At 48.7% G+C, this 23,091-nt stretch overlaps 1 protein-coding gene across 3 annotated transcripts in view; it reads right to left on the reverse strand.

Annotated features, from left to right (window-relative positions):
• Positions 1-23,091, reverse strand: part of dlgap1b (discs, large (Drosophila) homolog-associated protein 1b) — a 65,968-nt gene that overhangs the window by 9,320 nt on the left and 33,557 nt on the right. For 2 of the 3 annotated variants that reach the window (XM_078095941.1, XM_078095943.1), the window contains exons 4-6: positions 21,689-21,903; positions 18,709-18,886; positions 16,537-16,810 (exon numbers count right to left, since the gene is read on the reverse strand). In XM_078095941.1, the coding sequence (XP_077952067.1) occupies positions 16,537-16,810; positions 18,709-18,886; positions 21,689-21,903 (667 nt within the window). The remainder of the gene's footprint in view (positions 1-16,536; positions 16,811-18,708; positions 18,887-21,688; positions 21,904-23,091) is intronic. The other variant, XM_078095942.1, reaches the window with a different exon arrangement.

A 23,091-nucleotide genomic window follows, 5' to 3' on the forward strand; every position in this document is an offset into this window, starting at 1 on the left:
GGGCGACTTTAACAAATCGGAGCCTCGTCGAGTAATAGGATCAGTATGTCCGTCACTTGACCTACTGATCTACATGGTTACGCCTTCTGTGCACTTACTGTCCACATACAGAACAATTAGAAATCCAATGAAGTGAGACTTTTCCTTGCAGTTGTTTGCACGCATGATTGCAGATAAATTACGTCTCATTCCTGATTAAGCAGGAGTTAACTCATAAATTACATTAGCTAAGTCAACCAAACCACCCACCAAAGGATTGCATTAGATCCGAGCAGAAAGATATTAAAAAGCATGATGGTGCTGCTCAGTTACACTCCACCTCTCAGGTTACAGGAAAAGGTTCTGCACAGAAATGGAGCGTCTCACACACTGACTCAGGTGGAGAAACATGCCAACGGACAACAACAAAGCCAAGGACAAAAACAGCCACCTCCCTTGGAATCTCCTTCCATGGATTGAGTTTATCATCATAACTGGGTGTCTCTCTCTCTCTCTGTCTCTCTCTCTCTGCCCATCGGGGAAACAAGGACGGCGGCTTTTCACTCCCTACAGAGGACGAACATCCTACCGCGGAGAGAGCGTTGATCCGCGTGCGGCTCAGACAACAGTCTCCAACCCCACCCAGCGCCAGTGGCCACGTCTTACACTATTAGAGCGGGGTGATGATTTCAGGGAGTCTTGCCGTCTCACTGACAGACACGGAGGGGAAGCATTCGGGGTGAGCAGAGGGCTGACTTCATCCTCTCGGTTCGTCAGGAGTCATCCGCCGCTCTACGCCAGGCCCCCGCCCGGCCTCGCCAGCAGTGATTGGGATGATCTCAGGCGAGATTTCTGTCAGGTTTTGACAAGCTGGAAAGCCCTCAGACGGGCTGAACGCGGCGCTGAGATGAGATCACAGTGGCTTAAAATGGGGTCCTTTGATGGCGTGGTTGCAAACCACAAGAAAGACAATAAGATGACTCGCTGCCGTTCGCTCTCCGGCTGAATGTTGTGCGTTTTGAGAGACGCCGTGTGTTCAGGAACCGCCTAATGCAGCACGGTCTCATCTTTTCGCCGCACGCCAGAGGGATTTGGACCGACATCCAAGGCGTCAGAAAGGTCAACGAGGACAGACCCACACGAGAACAAAAACAACAACAACAAAAAAACAAGAAACCCTGAACACACACATGCACTCGCACAGAGGGAGACGGGGCGAGGTCCCGCCCCCATCAGGCGTGGAGGTTCAAAGGATAGAATGTCAGCCCCTTTCAGAGCTTCTATCCCCTGAAGTCATCTAAAAGTCACACTTGTGTGTGTGTGTGTGTGTGTGTGTGTGTGTGTGTGTGCGTGTGTGTGCTGCTGCCAGACCCAGAGAACGGTTGGAGAACAGAAGGGTTTTCATCCGCTCAATAAAGCGCCGCATGAAACAGGAGACAACACGCCACGTCCCCACCCTCGCTGCCACCGCGAGAGTCAGACCCGCCGAGAATGACACGGGGTTTTGGGTGTCAAGACAGGTTAAGTAAACAGAGTGTGTGTGTGGGGGGCCGGCGGCGGCGGGGGGGTAGCATGACATGCCCACACAGAAACGTACGCGCACACCGGCCTGCAGACACGCACGCGTTGGACACAGAAATGAACATCGACGCGGGCCGGTTCAACGCTTCCACCTCTCCCCATTCGTCGGGAGCCGTTGTCAACAGTGTGACTCGGATGTAAGCGCGTGTAAAGGTTTAGCAACAAACATTTGGCAAAACAAATGGAGTACAGCTCCTTTTGTTAGAAAATAAAACAATTTAAATGTAATTCCTGCCTGTGTGTCAATAGTAAGGGCGAAGAAGGCCAAAATAACTGTCCTGATAAAACAGCAGCCAAGTTTCCAGTTGCCACAGAAATGATAAGACTGCAGTTTGATCCTCTTGCAGCCATGAAGGCATTAGAGCAGCGCAGACCTCCCACGCGCGCAGACAGTCAAGGACAAAGTGAAGTAGGAACGTGACGCAGGATTCAACCAGACCCTCAAGAATGAATGTGGAAAAACACAAATACGCACTGATGAGCACAAAAGAAACGGAAAAAAAAGAAAACGTTTTCTGTCAATCCACAAGATCAGGTTAGTGGAGCTTTTGATCAGGGGGAGAAAGAAAGACATCATTCATACATCTTGTAAAATGAGAACAAACTTCCTGACTCAATAGAAACGTGGAATTTCAGCTCTTCCCTCTCGGAGGTAGGCGCTGCCCGCCGCGAGCATTGTCATTCCAAAGAGAAGACTTTGCGAATGACAAAACTCTAGCGGCTCTTTGCCAAATCCCCCTTTTGACAAACGCTTCAAAAGTCCCACGCCGACAAGTTGGTGTGAATAGCAGTTCTTTTTGACGGAGGACTCCCCCCCCACCACCACCCACCTCTGGGCTTCATAATATCAAAGAATGCCTCATTCCTCTCCTGAGACAAAGCGAGCGGCTTCATTCAGAACAAAAACAGATCTGCTTGCCGCCTCTTTCCGGCTCCGCTGATCACCGTCCCACTCGTGTGGCGGATCAGATGTTTCCTTTTTTTCTTTTCCCTTTTCGCCTCCGTGATACCGGAGCGATTGAAGGCGGCGCGGATGCCTTGTAATCTCCTATCTGTATATCTGTGCGATAGGCCACATCAAAGGGCAGACGGTCGGGTTTGGGAGGTAAAGCCTAACAGGAACGGGCTCCCCCGCGCGGGGGCCAAGGGCAAATCCACCACCGTCCAAACAAATACAAAGGCCCGGAAAGGGGGCGGTCGGTATGGGGGAACATTGACAGCTGAGCCCAGCTGCACTGTGTTTGGGTGGCGGAGAGCAGGGAAGAGGAGCTGAATAACACTGACGAGGAAGAGGAGGAGGAGGAGGAGGAGGAAAGAGGGTAAATCAGAGAGCTGCTGCCTGTCCCCGTCTGTTCCCTCTCGGTCCATTTGTCCGTCTCCCTCTATCTCTCTGTCACACACACAGACGCACGCATAGAGAACCAGCTGGAGTCCTTTGTGAGCGGCGTCGCCATGGCGACTCACGGCAACACGAAGTTCGCCGGGAGGCTTTTGGCGTTTTACCAGCGGCAAAGCGGAGAGGGGGAGCTTCTGTTGGCCATTTGTTTACCTTGAGCACTGCAGCTGCGCCCACACACCCACCTGAACACCAGCCGACGAGGGGGAAACACGCAGCGGGAATAATGGGTGGCAACTAGCGAAAAATTTAAAGTCAAATAAACACCAGGATAACGATGCAGAGAGGACCCCCCCCCCAAAAAAAAGAATCTGTGTCATGAGATGAGACGTGAGTGAAAGGTTCACTCGGGGTCGACCTTTCGCTGCTGTGAAATGCGAGAGACACTGTGAATGACTCAATGTCGCGGTGCCACAGCCCTCAAGAAGTCCGCTGACAGCCCTCTGACTCACCTGAGAGTCTGCAGGAGGCTCGCATGTCACTCCACGCCTCTCCGCCACCGGAGGTCAGAGGTCACCCGAGAGGGTTTCTGCTCTCCAGATGCCTGAGCTCTCTCAGACACAATAGCTCACTGTGTGTTTGTGTGTGTGTGTGTGTGTGTGTGTGTGCACGAAGGGGAAGGTGGCGGCCTACGAGCGGGCTTTTAGAGGAGTATATTTAGCGTGTGCGAGGCGCTTTCGGGGAGGGAATTCTCAGCGCAAACCAGTGTTGTAAACATCCTGCACTACTGCAGCTTTTAAAACCTTTCTTTTTTTTCCCCCTCGAGTTAAACGTAAGCACCGAACATTTGTGAAATGCGCCCCCGGTGTCCTCAGACCAGCGGTGCTATCAACAAAAGCTGTGTGCTCAGTTGGCCCTTTTTTGACAGAAACCCGTGTGAACAGCGGGCGACTGCTCTGGCAGGCTCCAGACTCCTGAATCACCCGATAAGAGTTGTGTTTACAACTGTCGGCCAGCGTTAAATCTGGCAGGCAGCTCCTCAGTGTTGGGCAATACGTTCGCTCTCTTAACCCACTTTCCTGAGCTTCATGTTCACGGAGAGCCTGTTTACCTACTTTCCTCTTTTAAGGGCCCGGCGTTCTGCTGGCAACGCCAATCAGTGACAGGCAGGAAGAGACATGCGAAGAGGGTGAATTAAAAATAAACAGCGAGAGTCGACTTCTAAAACCCACTTGTTATGGATCACGTTTATTCAAGAACCACGCTGCCATCAAGTGACACCACTGTTTTATGTCCCTTCGAAATATCCAAATAACTGTAATGACACTGAAAATAGCAACTTGTTGCCGTTTGTTACACGGTCAGGTACAATCACCTTGGATTCTGGTTAAATATGTAATCCCTAAATTCCTCCGCGTACGGTACAGTGGATACGAGCTGATCTCCTCGAGACTTTTCTTACATCAGACCTGCTCTGTGAGGGCTTCACCCCGACTACAAACACGGCAGTCTTTTGTTTCTGGCCCAAAAAAGATCTGCCTGCAGGGGATAGAAAGAAAGAGATGGTCCCTGAATGTAAAAAGGGAGGGCAAGAGATAAAGGAAGAACAACGGAGAGATAACAGATGAGTGGACAGAAGAGAAGTTGCGCTGTGCTGTTTATTTGAGTTCCTGTACATTCCAGCTGCTTGGCGGGCCATGACGCCGGGCATTAGCTCCGGCGCTAAAGCTAACACGCCCGTGCATCTCACGCATGCTTTGACTGCACTCATTTCCCACAGCGTTGCTCACCGACCCGGCCGGCCGAGACTTCAAGGGCAGACTGTGCAGAGTGACACACGGCATGTGCCGGCAATGACGGCGCGGGCAACTGCAACGAGGCATGACATACCTATAAACAGAATCATGTAGCAGAGGGGCGGCGGGGGGTCGCTTTAGTCATTTCATTGAAAACCCCCTTTGTGATTGAGCAGCGTCTAAGTCTCCATAAATCCTGTTAGTGTCAAGAGAGGGAAGACGAGAGGGCAGAGCCTTAATGGCGGCATTTGGTGTTGCTAAGTGAATAATACAGCCCACTTTAGGCCAGAGTCTGACACACTAAAAATACCCACAACAAAACAGCAACGTTGCCACCACACGGTCTCCAAGTGCTTAACGCGGCTCGCTGCTGAAACATGACGGACTGTCCGCGAGCACTGAAAGTCTAAGTTATGGCGGAGTACATGAAAACATAACCGCAGGCCCGGGGGAAAAACAGCAAACACACACACACACATGAATCAGCGCTAAGTGTTAAGAGAGCTGACACACAATGCAGTCGTCGTGTCGTTACACGAAGGATCACCGCTTGCTGCAGCTGCTATTTACATATAAATGCAGCAGAATGTGGGCAAAGGTTCCATACTTTACGTCCGTCGGATGAACAACAAAAGGCCAGAACCCGATTGGTGAATATGACGCGGCACAGAAGGTAAGAGGAGAGCCGGCCGGTGGGCTTCACAAGCGCTTGAGTTCACTCTTCCAGGAATGCCGTGAAACATTAGCGTCGGGTGTTGTTTCACAGCCCTTTTTTTTTTTTTTTTTGTTCTCCCCCTGCTCGCATTCCTTCCTCCATTTGCCCTGTTTGACGTTCTTTGTCCTGACCACTTGCACATGGAGGGGAAAGGAGACACTGCCGGGCTTAATCCACAGCCAGAGGCATGCTAAAGCCATCTGGGCACAAAACCAAATTCTGCGTCTCCTATATATATATATATATATATATATATATATAGATATATATATATATATCTATATATATATATAAGGGGAGGAGGGCGGCGAAAGGGCGGAGCAGGACGGATGGAGCGAGGGGAAATGGAGAGAAAGAAAAACTGAGGGAAAAAATAAAAAGAAAGAAAGAGGGAAAAGGTAGGAGGAACAAGAGGGGCTACGGGGGGGATTTGGAACGAGAACCAGGCTACTCTGACGCATACTATCTTTTGTGGTTTCCAGTCCTGACCCTCTGACCCTATACATCCTGTTGAAGGCGTGGAGGGGGCGGGGGGGCAAGATGGCGGCTAAAGGCACTGTGCAGCTGATGCGTCCGAAGCGACGGGGACGGAGGCTCGTACCGTGGGGCAAATAGGAATTGTCAGACGGGATGATTGCGGAGCTCTATCTGTCCATCAGGTGCGATTCTTCACACCCCCCCCCTTCCTGCGTGTTTACATCCACTCCCTGCAGAATCTCATGGGGGAGGAACAATGGCCTCTCAAACATTCCCACTCTCCTGCCGAGAGCCCTCGTTTGTCTCCTGCATTCCTTTGCCCATTCATCTCTTTCTCTCCCCTCCTGGATAGAAAAAAAAAACTTTACACGGGGGAGGGGGTCCTAAAACTCTCTGAGTGGAGTCAGTACCCCTTGAACACAGCCTCCCCCCCCCGTCCCACCCCCTCCTTCCTCCCTTTCCTCCCCGTTTTACTTGGGTAGTGAAGCAGCAAAGCTCAAAGAAAGGGAGGAGAAAGAGGAGATGCATTCTTTCTCCCCCTCTCGCGGTCTCTCAGTGTCTACCGGGGGAGAGCAGTGGCTTATTTTTAATGACCGGTTAAAAAAAAAGAAGAAAAAAAAAAAAAAAAAAAAGAGGAAGGGTTTGGTCTCTTCCCCGCCGGCCGCGTCCACACACGCCAAGTCACTCAGACGCACACACACGCACACACACATTACTGTAGCCCAGTCTGGGACTTTCACAGAGAAGTCTTTAATTTGCGCTGAGGCCTGGCCTCCCACGCTGCACGGCCCAAACCACCCACTTACAGCCGCGCACCATTCCGACGCACTCCCTGCCCTGCAGAGCGGCGAATGCTACGAGAACCACGCAATTTAGCTGTCAGGGCAAACGAAAAACTCTCAACATTCTGTCAAGGGAGCAGAGTAAAAAAAAAAAAAAAAAAGCACGTCTTGTCTGCAGCTCCACGTGTGAACCCTTCTTCGGGTCGTGGTGGAGTTTGCGGGCCCCGCCTCGCCCGGCTTTAGCATGGAGGAGCCACGAGGATCATCCACAGCAAACACACTGAGGAAATCCTTTCGGGGCTTTGCTTTTCCTTTGCTCCTTCTGATGCCAAAACACAGACAGGAAGAGCAGGAACTGAGGAGGAGGAGGAGGAGGAAGAGGAAAGCCCCTACCTGACGGGGCTGTCCACCTGATCGGACACGCCAAACTTGAAGTAAAACTTCAGATTCCCCCCGTGTAGCAGGAAGCTGGCGTGTGTGTGTTCTTTCTGCACAGCGGGGCGAACCGCAGGGGTCCAACGCCGCACGCATTCTTTGCGTTTGTCGCAGCGCTGTCAGTTCCTCCCGGAGACCCTCTCTCTCTCTCTCTCTTCTGCCTCTTTTTTTTTGTTTTCTTTCAAACTCGGAGCGGGAGCAGAGGAATGAATGACATTCTCTTCCTGTGTCAAAAGACACCCAAACGCCTCTCTTCCTCCCCAAATAGCTGTAATCAAAGCATTCCGGGGGCCATAACAAAGTGGGACCAATTAAGTCGTAAGCAAACATGAACACCTAACAGCCGCCAACAAAAGCGTTGGGCAGATACGTCCTATTGACTTATTCTGCTTTAAGCATTTACAGGCAGGAAACAGCTGTTGATTCAAGTCCTGCAAATGCAGGGATTTATTTATACTATATAAATAATGCAACATGGGCACAGATGTTCAACAAATCCAGTTGCAAAAGGTTACTTACGATGACATTGAGCCAGAGTGTCAAGTTACGCTTTATTTGGGCCAAACTCGACACTTCTCTAATGACACAAATGTTCTGAAATGCAGATGAGGATATGATGACATCTAGTGAAAGATTTTGTATTGCAGGTCAAAGAAAATATTTTTTCCTTGCTTACATCTAGATAACAGTAACAATTCTTTTCTATTATTATTATTAAACCTTTATTTAAGCAGGACAAGCCCCATTGAGATTAAAAATGTATTTAGTCAGGGGAGACCTGTCCAAGATAGGAAAAACACATAATCAGACCATAGAATATGATTTACTTCAAATTCAGTTTGACGTCATACGATTTACTTTAAATTAAATTTGACATCTGAACGACTATAATGAAATGAATAAATTCAGCTTAAAGAACAGCTGTAGGCGCTGGAATTACAGGTAGTAGCCTACATCCACAGATCTCTTTAACCACATCCAGCCCATCTGTATCTGTTCATCATGACTTACACCCTAAAAAATGAAGCCGTATAAAAGAGATGCCGAGTGTTTTTGCGTTGTCAATGAAAGAGTGCAAGTTCCCACTGGCTCGCATTCTCAGACTGCCGTGACAGGATGAAGTAATTACCGAGTGGCTGGCACACACCAGCATGGTCGGCACTCATCTCCTCCAGGAAGAGAGAGAGAGAGAGAGAGATCACCAAATCCCAGATTACCCACATGGAGGGCTCCCGGTTCACGCCTGATCCCGCAGCTGCAGTCGCACACACACACTTTCTGCAGCCTGCGTGCACGCACACAAGCTGCAGGTACGGAGGCCCGCCATGTGTCGACACATGCCCCGGCCGAGCTCTCGTTTCCTGTCAAACACACCTACTCGCAAACCCTCAAAGCATGTGGGATGACAGCATTGTGCAGGTGTGTGCGCGTGTGAGAGGCCATCGGAGGACCGTCCTTCCTTGGAATAATGATTCCACCTTTGATCCACTGACACACAGGTGGATTTTTACATGCAGCAACATACGCCGCTTAGGGAGGGCTTTAGCTGTCCCTGTAATTAACGCCAGAGTACGGAGACCGATCTGTGTGTGTGTGTGCTGGTGGGACTGAGGGGCAGACATGGGGGGGTTGGTGGAGCTCAAAGGAGCATTCCTGCTCAATGAACCACGTTTGATCTCAATGCCTCTCAAGCGCTCTTGTAAATCAGGCAAAGTACGAATGTCTCATTTACTCTGTTTTGGTCTTTCGGAAACAAAAAGGTTTCACCGCAACTTAAGACCCGCGGCGTCTAAAATAACGTCTTACAGGATCACCACAAGATGAAACTTGTGTGTTGCTTCATACACTGAGTCACTCCTGCGCGCCGGTTTCCTCTAGAACGGGCAGATGCTCCCTCTAGTGGAGTGAACCTAAAGTTAAAAATTAAAATCTCTTCTTTTAGAGACAATTTTAAAAAGAGAATACTGAATGCTAAAAGAGATGTAAAACATTAAGAGGCGTATTAGTAATAACAAAGAGTTTCATTTTGTTCTGTATTGCTCTTTGAACTGGGAAAATCCTTGTTGTATTTTGTACCAAAATTATTTTTGAGATATCCAGTTAATTAAACCTGTGATGAAGGAAAAGCCCTTTATCAGGATGAACCTCGGCTTCCAGCATATGTGTCCAGCTTTCTAGATATATGAAATAATTACCATGATGTTGATTTTATTGAAGTGTCATTAGCAAACTCATGTGGGATGAGCAAAATGTTAACATGACAACCAGTTACCTTTATGATATGACGGTAAATTACATGCAAGTTTCCCAAAATGACTAACTTAGATAAAAACAACAAAAATGTGTTGGTAAGTCATTGGCACGTAAGGACGGGATCAGCTGCCATTGAGGCTCCAGTGATCCGTATCTTAGCATGTAAAAGTTTTATTAACAACCTCGTTCTCACCTGACAATCTTTATCTTTGTTCTTCTAACTCTGTTCTACTTTTGGATTACTGCAAATCTGGACTGAACTTTTTCCACGGCACAGAGGAATTAAGAGGCTGAGGAACGAGTGAAGTCGAAAAAAGTGAGTTAGCAGAAACATTAAATATGCAGGAGGCTTCGTCTGTTACTGTAAATGTGAACGCCTCATACCGTAACCCTGGACGACTGAAGTAAAAGTGTCCGCCTTTCCCTTGGCGAGGGCTTCTGAAGCTTATCTCTAACATGATAATTGCTCTTAAAAGACAGAACGTCGACGGTGAGAGTTGCTGGGAGGAGGTGACCGGGGCCAAATGACGCATTGTCGGGAAAACGGGGGGGAGAGTCTCGTGGGAGCCAACTTCAGCGAAACTGTTAAAGGCTCAAATAAAGGCTCGCTGAGATGAAGTGAGGGAAAGAGACAAAGAGTGAAAGCTACAAATGGAAAGAAGGGAAACACTGCAAGCAGGGAGGGGCTCTGGCTACACGGCACTAAACTATTCCAAACTCATAAAGAGTTTATAGCTTAAAGTATCCATCCAACATTTCACACCCACTATGTATGTGTACACAGCAGCTTCCAAATAGAAAGCAAAGTACCAGGATTACTGGTCATACCAACGTAGTGCAACTGCTCAGGCAGCTGGTTTCTCTCAACATTGGGAAAAATGTTGGGTGGGTCTGCGAATTCTGATGCAACAATTCCTTTAAACTTGTATTACATTAGTTATTTGGTCCAGAGGGTAAAATGCTACTAAACATGTTCCCTTTTGGACTGAAATACTTAAGCAACGACTCGGCTCCTTAACACTTGCCTGCGGCGAACAGTTCCATAAACCATTAAAGCGTTATCAATGTAAATGCCAATACTTTTAAACACTTCAACATATGGTTGTGCAACCGTGCCCTCGAGGCAAAAATAAATCTCAGGATGAATTTAGATTTACCGGGTTGGACCAATTTGTAAATTAAAACGAGGGAAACTAATAATCCCTCAAATCAGCAATGTGATTCAGTTGGTAAAAAATGTCTGAGCGCAAAGCAGCATGTAAAATAAGCAAAAATAATAATACTAATAGAACAGATAATTGATTGTATAAAGTTTCAACAATTATATCCCATTTAAAGTCTCCGATGGATTGTAAGTGTCAGAGACTCGCATTGGCATTATTTACAGCTTCATAATTAAAGTCGATTAATGTCGTACTTAATAACTCAGCAGCCGAGCTTTTCCCTAATTCACATGAATCCGTCATATTCTAAACACATGGCGGCGGGCTGCTCGGATCACCAGACACGCGTGTACGGTTTGTGCGTGTCCATGGCACGCTGTGCTCATGAGGGACCTGGAGCTTCGTCTGAAAATAGAAAGCTGGCAGGTTAGCGGGCGGTCAGCGAGGGGAGGGGACGGAGAGGGGGGGGGCATCGGGGGCGAGAATACGTGAGCATGACTCGCTAAAAAACAGATGGCCGGTTGAAGATGGAGACACAGGGCCGCAGACTGTTCATCCGTCACCCGGGAGGCCGTTAGGGGCTCTCCGTCCACCCCAGCCGTAGATCTCTTTTCCCATCAGGCCTTCGGGTTCAGCGCGCCTTCCCATCCCCTCTCGACCTAAATACCTAAACCCTGCAGGGGCATGTGCCGTAATGCTGTGCCAGGAGTTGCTCCGCGTCATGGAGGCCACCAACACCTGTCATCCTCCCATCACAGACATGGTACCAGAAATAGACCAGCAGAGTGGACGGGAAACACGTCGCTTACTGTTCAAAGTAAGTCAGGATAAAGGGGGGAAACCAGTTGCTCGGGCCCCGGGAGCTGAAAGTATGTTTAATAGAGAGATTAGCATATAAGTGTGTATAAAAGTGTGAAAATATATTTTTGTAATTTAAATTTGGTAAGTGAGATATGAAGAGTGTATTAATATTTTAGATCTATCACGATCAAACTTGATTTTGAACTTGAGTTAATTATAATGTGACGTCCAGGAAATTCGTATTTAATATAAACAACTTCGTCCATTTTCACTTGAACCATGAATAAGCAGAAAGGGGCGCGGCACTTAAATACACGACTTCCTGCTACACCTTTCAAAGTAAAGGCCAGTGACGTATTTTCAATAGCAGCATAAACATGTTCTTTTTTACTAACCTGACGGTGAGAAGTTTACTTACGGAGTTAAAACCCCCATTGATGTCCTTCGTTTATATTCTACCATGAAGTGCCGCGATGCCAAAGTGTTTTGCATTGCATCCGGTATTATTTTAGGGTTTAAAAGTGTGCCCCGACGCATTCACTCCCCTCTTATTTTGAAGGCTACACGAGCGCCACTTCCTGGCCGGGACTCAGGCTTGACGCAGCTCCTCCATCAAGTCACGTCTGTCCCTCTCAAACAACAGAGAACCGCCGGTGGTTTACTCACGGAGGCGCATCCAGTAGTCGCGCACGCCGAGCAGCGCGCCGCACAGACCCAGAAGCAGCGACATGACAAGGAAAGAGTCCGCGAGGAGACGTCGCGAGGAGCTACTCTCTGCCTCCTTTCCTTGTTCACTCTGGCGATGTTGGATCTTATGTCAGGATGTGGACGCGCCTTGTTCGCCCCCCTCCCCTCCCGACACAAACACTTTACATCTCACCCAGCAGCGGGTGGGACGGGCCCGTTCATCAGCAAAACCTGACGTTATAACTTTGTCTACTTCTGATGCCGCACGTATTAACGCCGATATTACAATAGGGATGTGAGGGTTTTTGGGGTAAATATATACATTTTAAAATTATTTTTCTTAGTTTTTGTATTGCACCAGCTCAACAAGCCCCTCCCCCGCCAATGCTCATTTGCATGACGCGAAATTTATATTCAGGATAACGTTTGAGTTAATACCTTTGAGAAAAGTTAAATCCATTAATAAAAGTACCAATTTAAAATGTCCCTCCTTGGTTTACTTGGTTCATGATCAGAGCACGTTTTTGGGATTGTGGTTTGGGTTTGGTTTGTATTCTTTTAAAGAGGTGTATAACTTGAAGGGATTTAGACATTAGACAAGTTGAAGTACTGATGAAACTCCCAGTGAACTAATCTAACTCAAACAGAATATTGAACTAAGTTTAAAACTACACTATGACCCACTGTATACTTTGTCTTTTGAATGCTCAGCACATTAAATACAGCTGGAGTGATCGTGACATTAACTTCCATAGAGGTGTTGCATCAACTTATCACGCAAACAGATGATTGGGTGCAACGACTGCCCCCCTGTGGTGCATTAAAGCCTGGCGCCTTTTCCCTCCCAGGACGAACGGCTTTAATGAATCACACAATTCTTACGTCTCAGAATACCATCGCTCGATTGTCATGAGCCTCGTCATCGCATCGGTGGCCCCGGTTGACCCCGGTGCTGCCACGGGGGCCTTCACCTGCAATCCTCCTCAAACAAGGAGGGAACCTTTCCAGAGCACGTCGGGAACCCTCCGGCGGCAGCAGCAGCAGCAGCTTTCTTTGCTCTCCTGAGTCATCCTGACAATCTCACACTGGCTCTGGTTAATTTGTGCGTGGGCTGGCGAAGGTGTGAGGGCAGATCTGGACGAAGGCTCCGCTTTTGTCTCCATTCCAACGGACTTGGCTCAGGCTGTCTGCGACTTGCATTTAATGCACACTGGGAAGTCCGAAGACACTTATTCCTACGAGCTCCCTCGGAAGAGAACTGTTGGGAAGGTGCCAGCGGTGTTAATTGGGTCAGCCTGTCTAGTAGCTTTACATCCACCCACTCACGCAGCTACTGCAGGAAGGAGGGGGCAGAGGTGCGCTGCTGCGCTGCTCTCAGCCCCCGGGGGCAGTGTTGCACAGGCTTTGTTTTAGAATGGAGCGGCGTTGCTGTAAACTGCTCCTCTTGCAGCTCTACGGCAGCAACTTGATCTAACTTTTTAAGTTAGAAGCTTTCCTTTTTCCTCCTGATGTATAGAAAATATGCTAAACAAGTTGTCTTCTATTAATGGTGGAAGGGGGGGCCCGGCCACGGCTCGACTGATAAATCATAAATATCGGATAAAGTAAGTGTGTGAGGGATTTTCCGGTTATTATTCCCGCTAGACAACAGATGGAAAAGGGTTTGACAAAAGCATCGGCAAGATGACCCGCGAGCACGCCTCCAACTCAAGGAATGCTCTTGTGAGCTCGGCGCCTCGGTTTTGGGCCCCGTATGGAAATTCACAGCCAATAAATTAAACATTGTCCTGTAGCCTATTATAAGAGCTCGGGGAGGAGAGACGCAGCCAATCCCTCAGCACCTCTGAAAAATAGATGGAGGATAATTGACGGCAGGTCAGCGAGCCAGGAAAACTGAAGGTGAGAGGAGGAGGAGGAGAAACAAACACTGGCACGTTTCCCAGACTTGAGATCTGTGTGTGTGTGTGTAGTCTTTCTAATTGAAGGTCAATTTGTCTTCCACCGGTTGATTTCCCCATAAGACCCAATGCCGTTGTTGTGAAAACGCAGGGGATCCACCTGCAAGAGGCCAAGCAAGGGCGAGACAAAGCAGACGGAGGAGGTGGCGAAGGACAAAGTAAAATCAACCGAATACTACGAGCTCTTCCCGGCTGTCAAAGACGGTCGGCTTCAGAATTTAACCCGAAACGACCTACAAGCGACTGGCCGGGTCGAGGGATGCACAGAGCCGGGCGACGCAGCCACAGCTCCTCGACGTTCAAAGGGAAGAGATCAAAGGACGGCCCCTTACTTGCTTTCTTCTTCCTCTGGATTAAAACGGTCATCGATAATAATGAACCGGAGGAGCACAGCATGAGCACACACACACACACACACACACCTGTCCGTGTGTGTGTGTGTGTGCATTCGTGTGAATATCATGTAATATTCGCCGCTACACCGTCTTCCCTCCTCGCTTCCTGCCAGGAGAGTCCCAGTGAAATGTAAGAATGCACGTTAGTTTATGTTTTACTCCTACATCATCATCATCGTCAAGACACATTATATTGCATTAAGCAGTTAAGGCAACAGTCAGCTACACATTAGCAGCCTGTTTCTGACCTCTTAACCTGACAAAATGCTAAAAACACAGAATTAATCATGAAATTCATCTTGGGTAAGAAAATGGGAAGTACTCCCACACAAGATGAACATCATCTCATGAACGGAAGGACACGTGTTGAGAGAGACACACACAGCTTTTCCTTCTCTCCTTCCACTCCCTGTCAATCACAGCTCTTTTTCCGAGGAGGAGAAAAGGGAAAGGTAGATAATTAATTGCAGTGACTGATGACTCCGTGGTGAAGATCTAAGGAGGTGATAAATTGTGCATTGGCACAACTGTGACAGTAATCTGGGGCAATCCCCCACCTCCGCTACCAACGGCGCTCCACATTGCCTCGTAATGAGTCACACAAATCCCCGTCGCGCCGGTTTGCGCCTCAGAGCTGCAGAGGACAAAGGTCACGGGTCAAAAGAGGTCGAGGGCCAATCGCAGTGAGCTACGCGGGGCAGACGGAGGTTCGCTCGCGGTGGGAAGCAGCAGAGTAATGTTGGAGTAGAAATGACCACAGGGCAGGAATATCTCCTCTCTGTTACCTCCACAACGACCGTTCGTCATGCGCCAGAAATGGATGTTCGCCAGCTGTGAGGCGGCTCCCGTAAGCCTCCTGAGCGCTACATCGCTTCTTACCCGACGCCGCCTTAAAAAGGTGTTTTCTTTACGCTACCAGCAAATGATTACAGATCAAGACGGTTCCATCAGCAGAACGTGTGAGAGACACCAAACACAAACTGGAAGTGGGAGAAAGAAAGGCTTTGTGTATCACGTGTTAGCAGCACCACGGAGCAGCTGTCTGGCTTTAAAAACAGAGTTTAGTCCCGACAACACCTCCCCTGATAGATGGTCTTCATTATCTCTTGCCTCCTCAGGGGGAAGGAGCTCCGAATGTCCCTCTCTTGATCTTATCAGTCTCCTTTTTTAGATCAATAACTACCACCACACAATATACTAATAAACTGAACCCTCTATTGCCTTTTCATTGCGATGTTATCTTGAATTATTAAAATATGTTGAATGAGAGAACTACAGGGAACTTCGTATTTCAATATTTCATTAAGAGAACTGAATGATTGTCTTAGAAGAGGCCAATTGCAGCAAGTCTTCACAACATTAAATACATGTTGTCTCCTTATAACCTTTAATGCCTTTGAATTGATAGAACTAGTTCAGTCCTTCTTGCAGCGATGGCGTTTGATTATGTGGCTGTAACCTTGTCAGCTATGTTCGGGGGGGAAATGCTATCTCGTAAATTGGCATAACTAAACGCGAAGGCAAGAGAGCCAGTGCACGCCAGGACACGGGCGACTCAGCGCGCACAATGCACGGGAGCGACGTTTGGATTGCGGTGGGAAACGTAGAAGCACCCAGAGCTGGAATGCTGGCACCACCCAGCATCAATGCTGCATGCGGCGAGGCGGGAAAGCCATGAGCTCCGGACCAAGACGCAAATGAGAGGGCTAAAATAAGATCCGGCAGCCAGTGAGCTTTACAGCTCAAATAAGCCCTGATGGTGGGAAAAACCCTTCTGCATTAACCACATTGTATCTGAGGAGTAAACTGGGTCAGATGGATAATAATGCGGAGGGTTTGGTTCTCAGATAACCGATGTAACTCTTTCCTTTATGAAAAATACTCAATTCAAAGTGTATGTTTTTTCTTTTTTTGTACCAGAGGAGAATAAGAAATGAAAATTTGATTTGATTGCCCTTGATCCAAACTACAGCCTTTATATAAGGATAAGTCCCTCTTTGTGCTAACTGCCGCAATGAATCATTCATTTGTTGTTGCGGTTGACACTAAACACATGTCCACGCTGCAGCACATCTATAATACATCACTGTCTCTGCCCGTGTATCAATTCATAATGCACCATGGATTATGTATGTTCACACGTGCTCGCGAGTTTGCTGAGCGCACGTTCCCACCGACCTGTGCTGCTCTGGATGGTTCTGACGGTGGTGGTGGTGGTGGTGGTGGTGGCGCGCGGCGGCGAGCCGGTCCTGGAGACGCCCGCCGCCGCCGCCGCCTCCTCCTCGTCTTCCTGCGAGCAGCCCTTCTCTATGGCGCGCACGTAGCTGTGGCTCCGCACGCGGAAGCAGTTGGGGATGGGCAGGTCCAGGGCATCGACCGCCTGCGACTCCATCTCGCTGAACACCGACTCGCACACGGCCTCGATCTGCCCGTTCACCTCCACCTCGCTCACCTGCGAGGGAGGGAGGGGATGGGGGGGGGGGGGGGGGGGGGGGGGGACGAACGGACGGACGGGAAAGAAATAAAAGCACCAACGGGGGGCATACGTGCGCGGGCGCGGGGGAGCGCAGAGGTGAAGAATGAAGATGCACAGGCGCACGCCGTCGTAGTGCAGTGGAAAAGAGATGTGTATCACAGAGGCACAAACCAGGGAAGCATCGGTCTGCTGCAGGACTCAATACACAGGGAGATCTCACTGATTAAAACTTCAGCAGGCAGAGGTTTTATGGAGGAATACGCTTAACTCTCAAATTTGGTGTTCCAATATAAAACAGTGTTTTCAGAATTTGAAGCAGCTGTATTTGCGGTTAATATGTTCTCCTCAATATTAATACCAAACGTACAAGCGTTCTTTGAAACAAGAGCCTTGGAAAAACCTCCGGCTCAATTCTAATGAGACCAATCATTCTAAATAGAAGAGTGTGTCAGGTCAAACCTTTAACACCACTGCCTTGTGAAGCTTCGAACCAGATATAGGAATTCATGCGTTATCATAAAAAGGGAACATACATTAGATAAAATGAAGGATGTTCAACGGGTGCAGAGGGAGAGGAATCACTGTAATATACACCTTCAAAGGTTCGCACAATAGAGTGAAATACTATTGTGGTTGTTTACGGGTGAGCACTGGGAAGTGTCGACGCTCGGACTACTGCGAGTCGACGAACTCGGCCTACGGCTGCGTCGTCAGCCGGTGAAGGTTTGGCAGTAAACAGCAGGGTGAAGAGAAAAAAAGACCTTAGCGGTTGGGTTTAGTGAGGGCAGATAACATTTAGGCCGCATGCCGTCCCTGGAAGGGACGTGGCACCCGAGTGGTTCGGTTCCGGCGTCAGTGAAGTGTGAGAGCATTCTGTGGCGCTTGGAGTCAGAGAGGTTTGGGGACCTCGATTCAATCCACTGACGCTAAGCCTTTGTTTTGTGCGTCAGTTCACGCTCACATATGAGAGAGGGAGAGGGGGGAGAGGGTGGGGGGGGGGGGGGACAGAGAGCCTACCAGCACCTCCTTTATTCCCGTGGCACTGTGGCAGATGCCAGGCCCAGCGTGTCACTCTGCTGCTCGGGGGAATGTGCCGCGCTAGGACTTGAAGGGACGTCTCAAGGGTCCATCGTTCAGCCGACGAGGACAAGTGTCGCCCCCCCCGGGCTTCGGAGGCGAGTAAATGTGCCCGTTGCCCGAGGCAAAAAAAAAGGTGAGCTAAGCTCTGCGGTCACTTCAGGAAAGTGAAGCCGTGCTCAAGACACAAAATGATTGACGTCATATTTAGCAGCGACCATGACAACAATAGACCTCCAATGTTTCCCTCCCAGTTCTTCAATACGTTTCACTAACCATCAACTCGAGGCAGACGTCCATCATCATTTGGATTCAATCCCATTTCAAATCATTCATAATATTTTCATGGCTGCTTGTTAATTCTTGTTTTTCATCCCTTACGCAGCAGATGCCGAAATTGAAAAGATCATTTTTTATTTTTGTCATCTCGCATCGCCGAGTATGCTGAGGCATAAGGCGCATATTAGGTTGAAGGAGCGGATCAGGGGAGCAGGGGGGGGGGGGGGGGGGTCTTGGGGGGGGGGGGGGCTTCTGCCTGCCCTCCAGTTTAATTAGCCAACCCGAACACGCCTGTAATCATCTGAGCTCCAGAAAACCGCACGCAGACGCACGCGCTAATTGGGAGATGAGTTGTTGTTTTTTTGCCGGCTGCTGACCCGATTGTTATCATCGGCCTAAAAGCACATCTACGGATGGGATTTCCTCCCCCCTGCACCACCTGATTGGACGTAGCAGTACAGGTACAGGGGTGGTAAGGGCCGACTCCAGAGAGGCGCGGGCCCCTGGGTGCCACTAACCTGGCTGATGGTGCTCATGGCTCTCATGTAGCTCTCGTTTCGTGAGCGGAATTTAGGCGAGGCCAGCAGCCCCGCCGGGTCCAAGCTGTCCAGACTCCTATTGATGGAAACCTCACTCACCGCCCGCAGGTAGCTGTGGCTCCGGATCTGCAGCTTGGGCGAGTGCTCTGTGGAAATCCTGTGACAAAAAGGAAAAGGGAGGAGAGAGAAGAGGAGGGACAAGACAAATTCACAGTAGATTAAGGGCAGCCCGGTAAAAGGCTAAATATGTGGATCAATCCATAATTGCTTTAGAAGACACTCTTATCTAATCAACAAGTGCAGTAGCAGTGAGAACCACCCGCTGCAGCTTAGGTCTGTCCTTGAAGCTCCTTCCAAAGCCTTTAGCGGCGGAAACACTCGCATGCGTACGTCAGTGGAGGGAGGAGGAACTGTGTGTAGGAAGTCTGCTTGACCTTCACATAAAAACAGATTTATCACAAACACATAATCCTCAGAAAACACACACAGAGACACGCACAGCAAAGGAAGATGAATAGGTGCCTCATTAGCGCTCACCTGCCTCCAATCTGATCGCTCAGCGTGCATCACGCCTATGTGCGCACGGATGGCTGCTACACAATTTATCATTCAGGGGGAATTAAACCTAAAAAGCTGACTCGCTTTGCTCTTGATGAACACCGTGGCCAGTAAACCCACTTCCAGAAAGTAACATCTGATCTCGAATTCACTGTGAGGCGTTACAGCCAATGTCCATTTTATGTCACACCCCATCCCATGTTTACTTGTGTGTGTGTGTGTGTGTGTGTGTGTGTGTGTGTGTGTGTGTATGAAGAGGATTTACACACACACACACTCTTATAACTCTGACCCCAGGTCAGGCCTGCTTTGATTACGTATTTCCTTCTTAAAATAGAGTGTGCTTACCGCAGAACAGCAAACTCCATTAATCCTTCTCGGATGGAAGAGTGGAGGGGCGAGCCGGAGTAATAAAAGGACGGATGAGCTTTTGAGATGCTTTTGGAAAAGCATCTGGAAGGCTTACCAGCTCCTTTTATCAATACAGTTCATTCTTTTTTTTTAAAGCCGAAGGGGTAAAAAAAAAATCCTGATTGCACACCTCAAACATGGGAGGAAGAATCTAGCGTACGGCGTTATCCCTATCCTCATCTTCTCTTGGTTTCCCTGTGCGGCTGATTATCCGCAGAACAAATGATGTCTTTTGTGGCAACTTGAATGGCAGGCCGAGCCTGTAATCAGTACCACCTATGGGGGGGGGGGTGTTCAGTCGGTCCCTTGGTGTGCCTCTGTCGAACAAGTGACAATAATGAACACATGTTCCTCTGTGACAGTCAAGGATCAGCGCTGACAAAGCAGCCTGTTGATTTTCACAGCATCACCAAGTGTTCATGTGCTCCTGGACCGCGGTCTTTTTTCCCTCTCTTCTCCTCCACTCCGTCTCCGCTTGATTTGCACCACCTCGTCTTTCCTGTCACTCGGTTTTTTGCCGCTTGGTCAATTGAGAGGTTTTCTCTGTCCACATTCTCCATCCTCCATTTCTTTTTAACTCCGCCTAGTGACTGCCTGAATAATAGTCTACAGAGTGATGACCGTGGTTGGAGGGATGGGAGAACAGAAAGACGGAGATGTCATTACTGCAAACCATTATTCAGGATGTCTGTTATTGCTGAGATATAAAAAATGAAAAAAGACGATGAAATCTTAAAATCTAGGCTAGGAATAAATTAATTCACGGCAAAAAGAAAGACCGTTAGTGACAACGGGAGACAGACAAGGATGTCATTTTCTCCAGAGCTTGTTTGTCTGCCAGCCATTTAAATGCAGGCTTTACGTGTGCGTGTTTTAATAAAGGATGAGGTTAACATTGGGTGAGGTTAAACAAATCCCACAACTTCTTAGCACCGGCTCTTCGGTGGGCAAGGACACAAGGGGTCGGAGAAATGCCTCTGAAACATACGGAACAACAAAGCTGATTTATTAAACCATTGCGGGGCGCAAACACAGAAAGCACAGCGGGAAAACAGGACCTGCTCATCCTCTATCTCCGATGTGCAGCGGTTGCAGCTTAGTTTGTTCCGCTGGGTTCCATCAGACGATGATGGCATTCCCCGGGCCAAATTCAAGTCATTAGCGGGCCCCAAGCAGTGCCACTTGCACTTACACAAGGTTGTGTGCGTGCAATGAGTGAGCACCCACTGGTGTTGTGCTCATCTCTTCCGTATGTTACACAGCTGATCAGTCACAGCCGTGTGCTGCAACGGAGAACTTGTGTTCCCTTTCAAGGGTTTGGGTTTCATGACTAGTGATGTTTAGTAAGAAAAACAGTAAAAGTATACAGTGATTTCTTAAATAATTCAGGTTGTATGCAGCCCCCGGTTACGATTCATTCATTACGGATCACACATGCGTCCTTCTGCCAAATGGAAGTCTATTTCTTCCAAAATAAATATGAAAAATGTAACCGCTGAGCTCAAGATAACTTATCTGGACTTGAGTGAGCAAATGTTGTTAGCTTGATGTGCCAACTCAGAAATCTTTTTGATGGAGCTCATGTTGTGACGCTGTGAACGCCTGATGCAACAAGAAACAATTAAAATATTTAAATGATGAAGCTTGGCAGCTTCTCAGATATTTTTTTTGAAAATCCCCCGAAGCGGCTTCAGTCCATCAACGGTCACCTTGTATTTTTCAATTACGGTTCGGCCTGTTCAAAGCGCTTGGGTCATTGTAGCAATACAAAAGCCAGCTATGTGTCACAGTCGTAAACACAGAGCAGGTTATTAAGCTGCAGGAGTCCGGACACACACACATAAGCCCGACCGCTGCCAGGCTGTAACCGACTGACTCCATCGCCCTCGGCCCTCTCTTTTCCCCGTATCCCTCCTGTCGCTTTCACTGAAACCTTCACAGTGTGAACGTAATGTTCTCAAACATAATACACACACACACACACACGTACTCGAGGGTGGTCATCTCCGTGAGGGACGGCTGTGTGGCCTTCAGGTAGCTGGCTCGTCGGGCCTGGACCTTGGGCGAGGGCTTGGGGCTGCAGTCCGAATCGCCGCTGTCTTCTTCCGCCATGGCCTTGATGTAGCTGCCGCTGCGCATCCGCCGGCACGGGATCTCGTCATCCTTCCCCAGCGGAGAAAAGCTGCCCCAGTCATCCTGAGGCACCTGTAGATGTGAGGGGAGATAATGAAAAGAAGGAGAGGACACGGGTCGGCCCTCCGGACAACCCACGACCCTAAACCAGGTGAATAAAACACGGGCTGCAGCTTTTCCCAGACATGAATACCTCCATCACACAGAGCACTTCAGACTTTAAAGGATTCAATGGCGACCGTGTCAACGCAGAGCCCGGCTTGATCATACCAGAAGCTTGTGAGTGCCAGAGGCCTTCTTTTGTCTGTCCTGTGACGAACGCGGCATATGGAAAGCAGAGAAATCGATTGTTTGGAGAAAACGTTGCATTGCGCTGGCCTCGGTTTTCGCTCTCCTGACTTTTCACACACACTAATGAAGGTAAAAGTAGGCGAGGCCGTCTCCCATTTAAGAGGGAGGGAGAGAGAGTCAAAGACAGCAGACGTGGAGAGAGAGAGAGGGAGGGGAGACAAAGGGGGGTTTTGTTCAGCAGGACCACTGCAGTCCCGATGTGAGTGGCTGTAAGGGCACCAGCGCCGAAGTGAAAGAAATGAGATACAGAGCGAGAGTCATTCAACGGACCGGCGCGTAACCAGGAGACCGAGCTGACTTTGATGTCAGGGGCAACTGCAGACTGCGGTAACACCTTGTGAAAGCTCGGGATTATAATGGCGTCCAATAGATTTAACGTGTTTGAGGAATAGAGGAAGAAATTAAATATGCATGCATTCATGCTTTCGAATTGTCGTTCACCTCACAGTAAAGTGCATCATTTCTTAAATTTCACAAGTGCACAAAAAGGTTTGGCATTCATTTGAGAGTGCGCGTGTTAGAATGAACATGGAATACGGATTACAGGGTTCTACCCCGACAGCGGAACCAAATGGCTAATGGTTTTATTTTAAGGATTTAAGGTCTGCAGACTAACTCGCCCCGGCTGCTCTCCCTGAGAGCCTGTTTTTTTCTCCCCTCTCTCTTTCAAGAAAAAGAGTGACTGGCTCTTATTAGGCTGGGAGAAAGCGTTGCTGTACTGCAGCGACATCATCCTTCCTTGATCCGCTCACCGGTTTCTCCAGGCTGTTAAAATGCAAGGCCACACGGAACTTTCTCTCCGTCTTCTATGCTTCTTTTCTCGCTTTGTGCTTCTTGCCTCATTCACACACCCTGTTTGCTTGTGACCATTTCCATTGTCTCCTCACCTCTCGCGCCGGTTATTCTTAC

Source organism: Gasterosteus aculeatus, chromosome 21, assembly GCF_964276395.1.
Source record: "Gasterosteus aculeatus chromosome 21, fGasAcu3.hap1.1, whole genome shotgun sequence".
NCBI classification, from domain to species: domain Eukaryota; kingdom Metazoa; phylum Chordata; class Actinopteri; order Perciformes; family Gasterosteidae; genus Gasterosteus; species Gasterosteus aculeatus.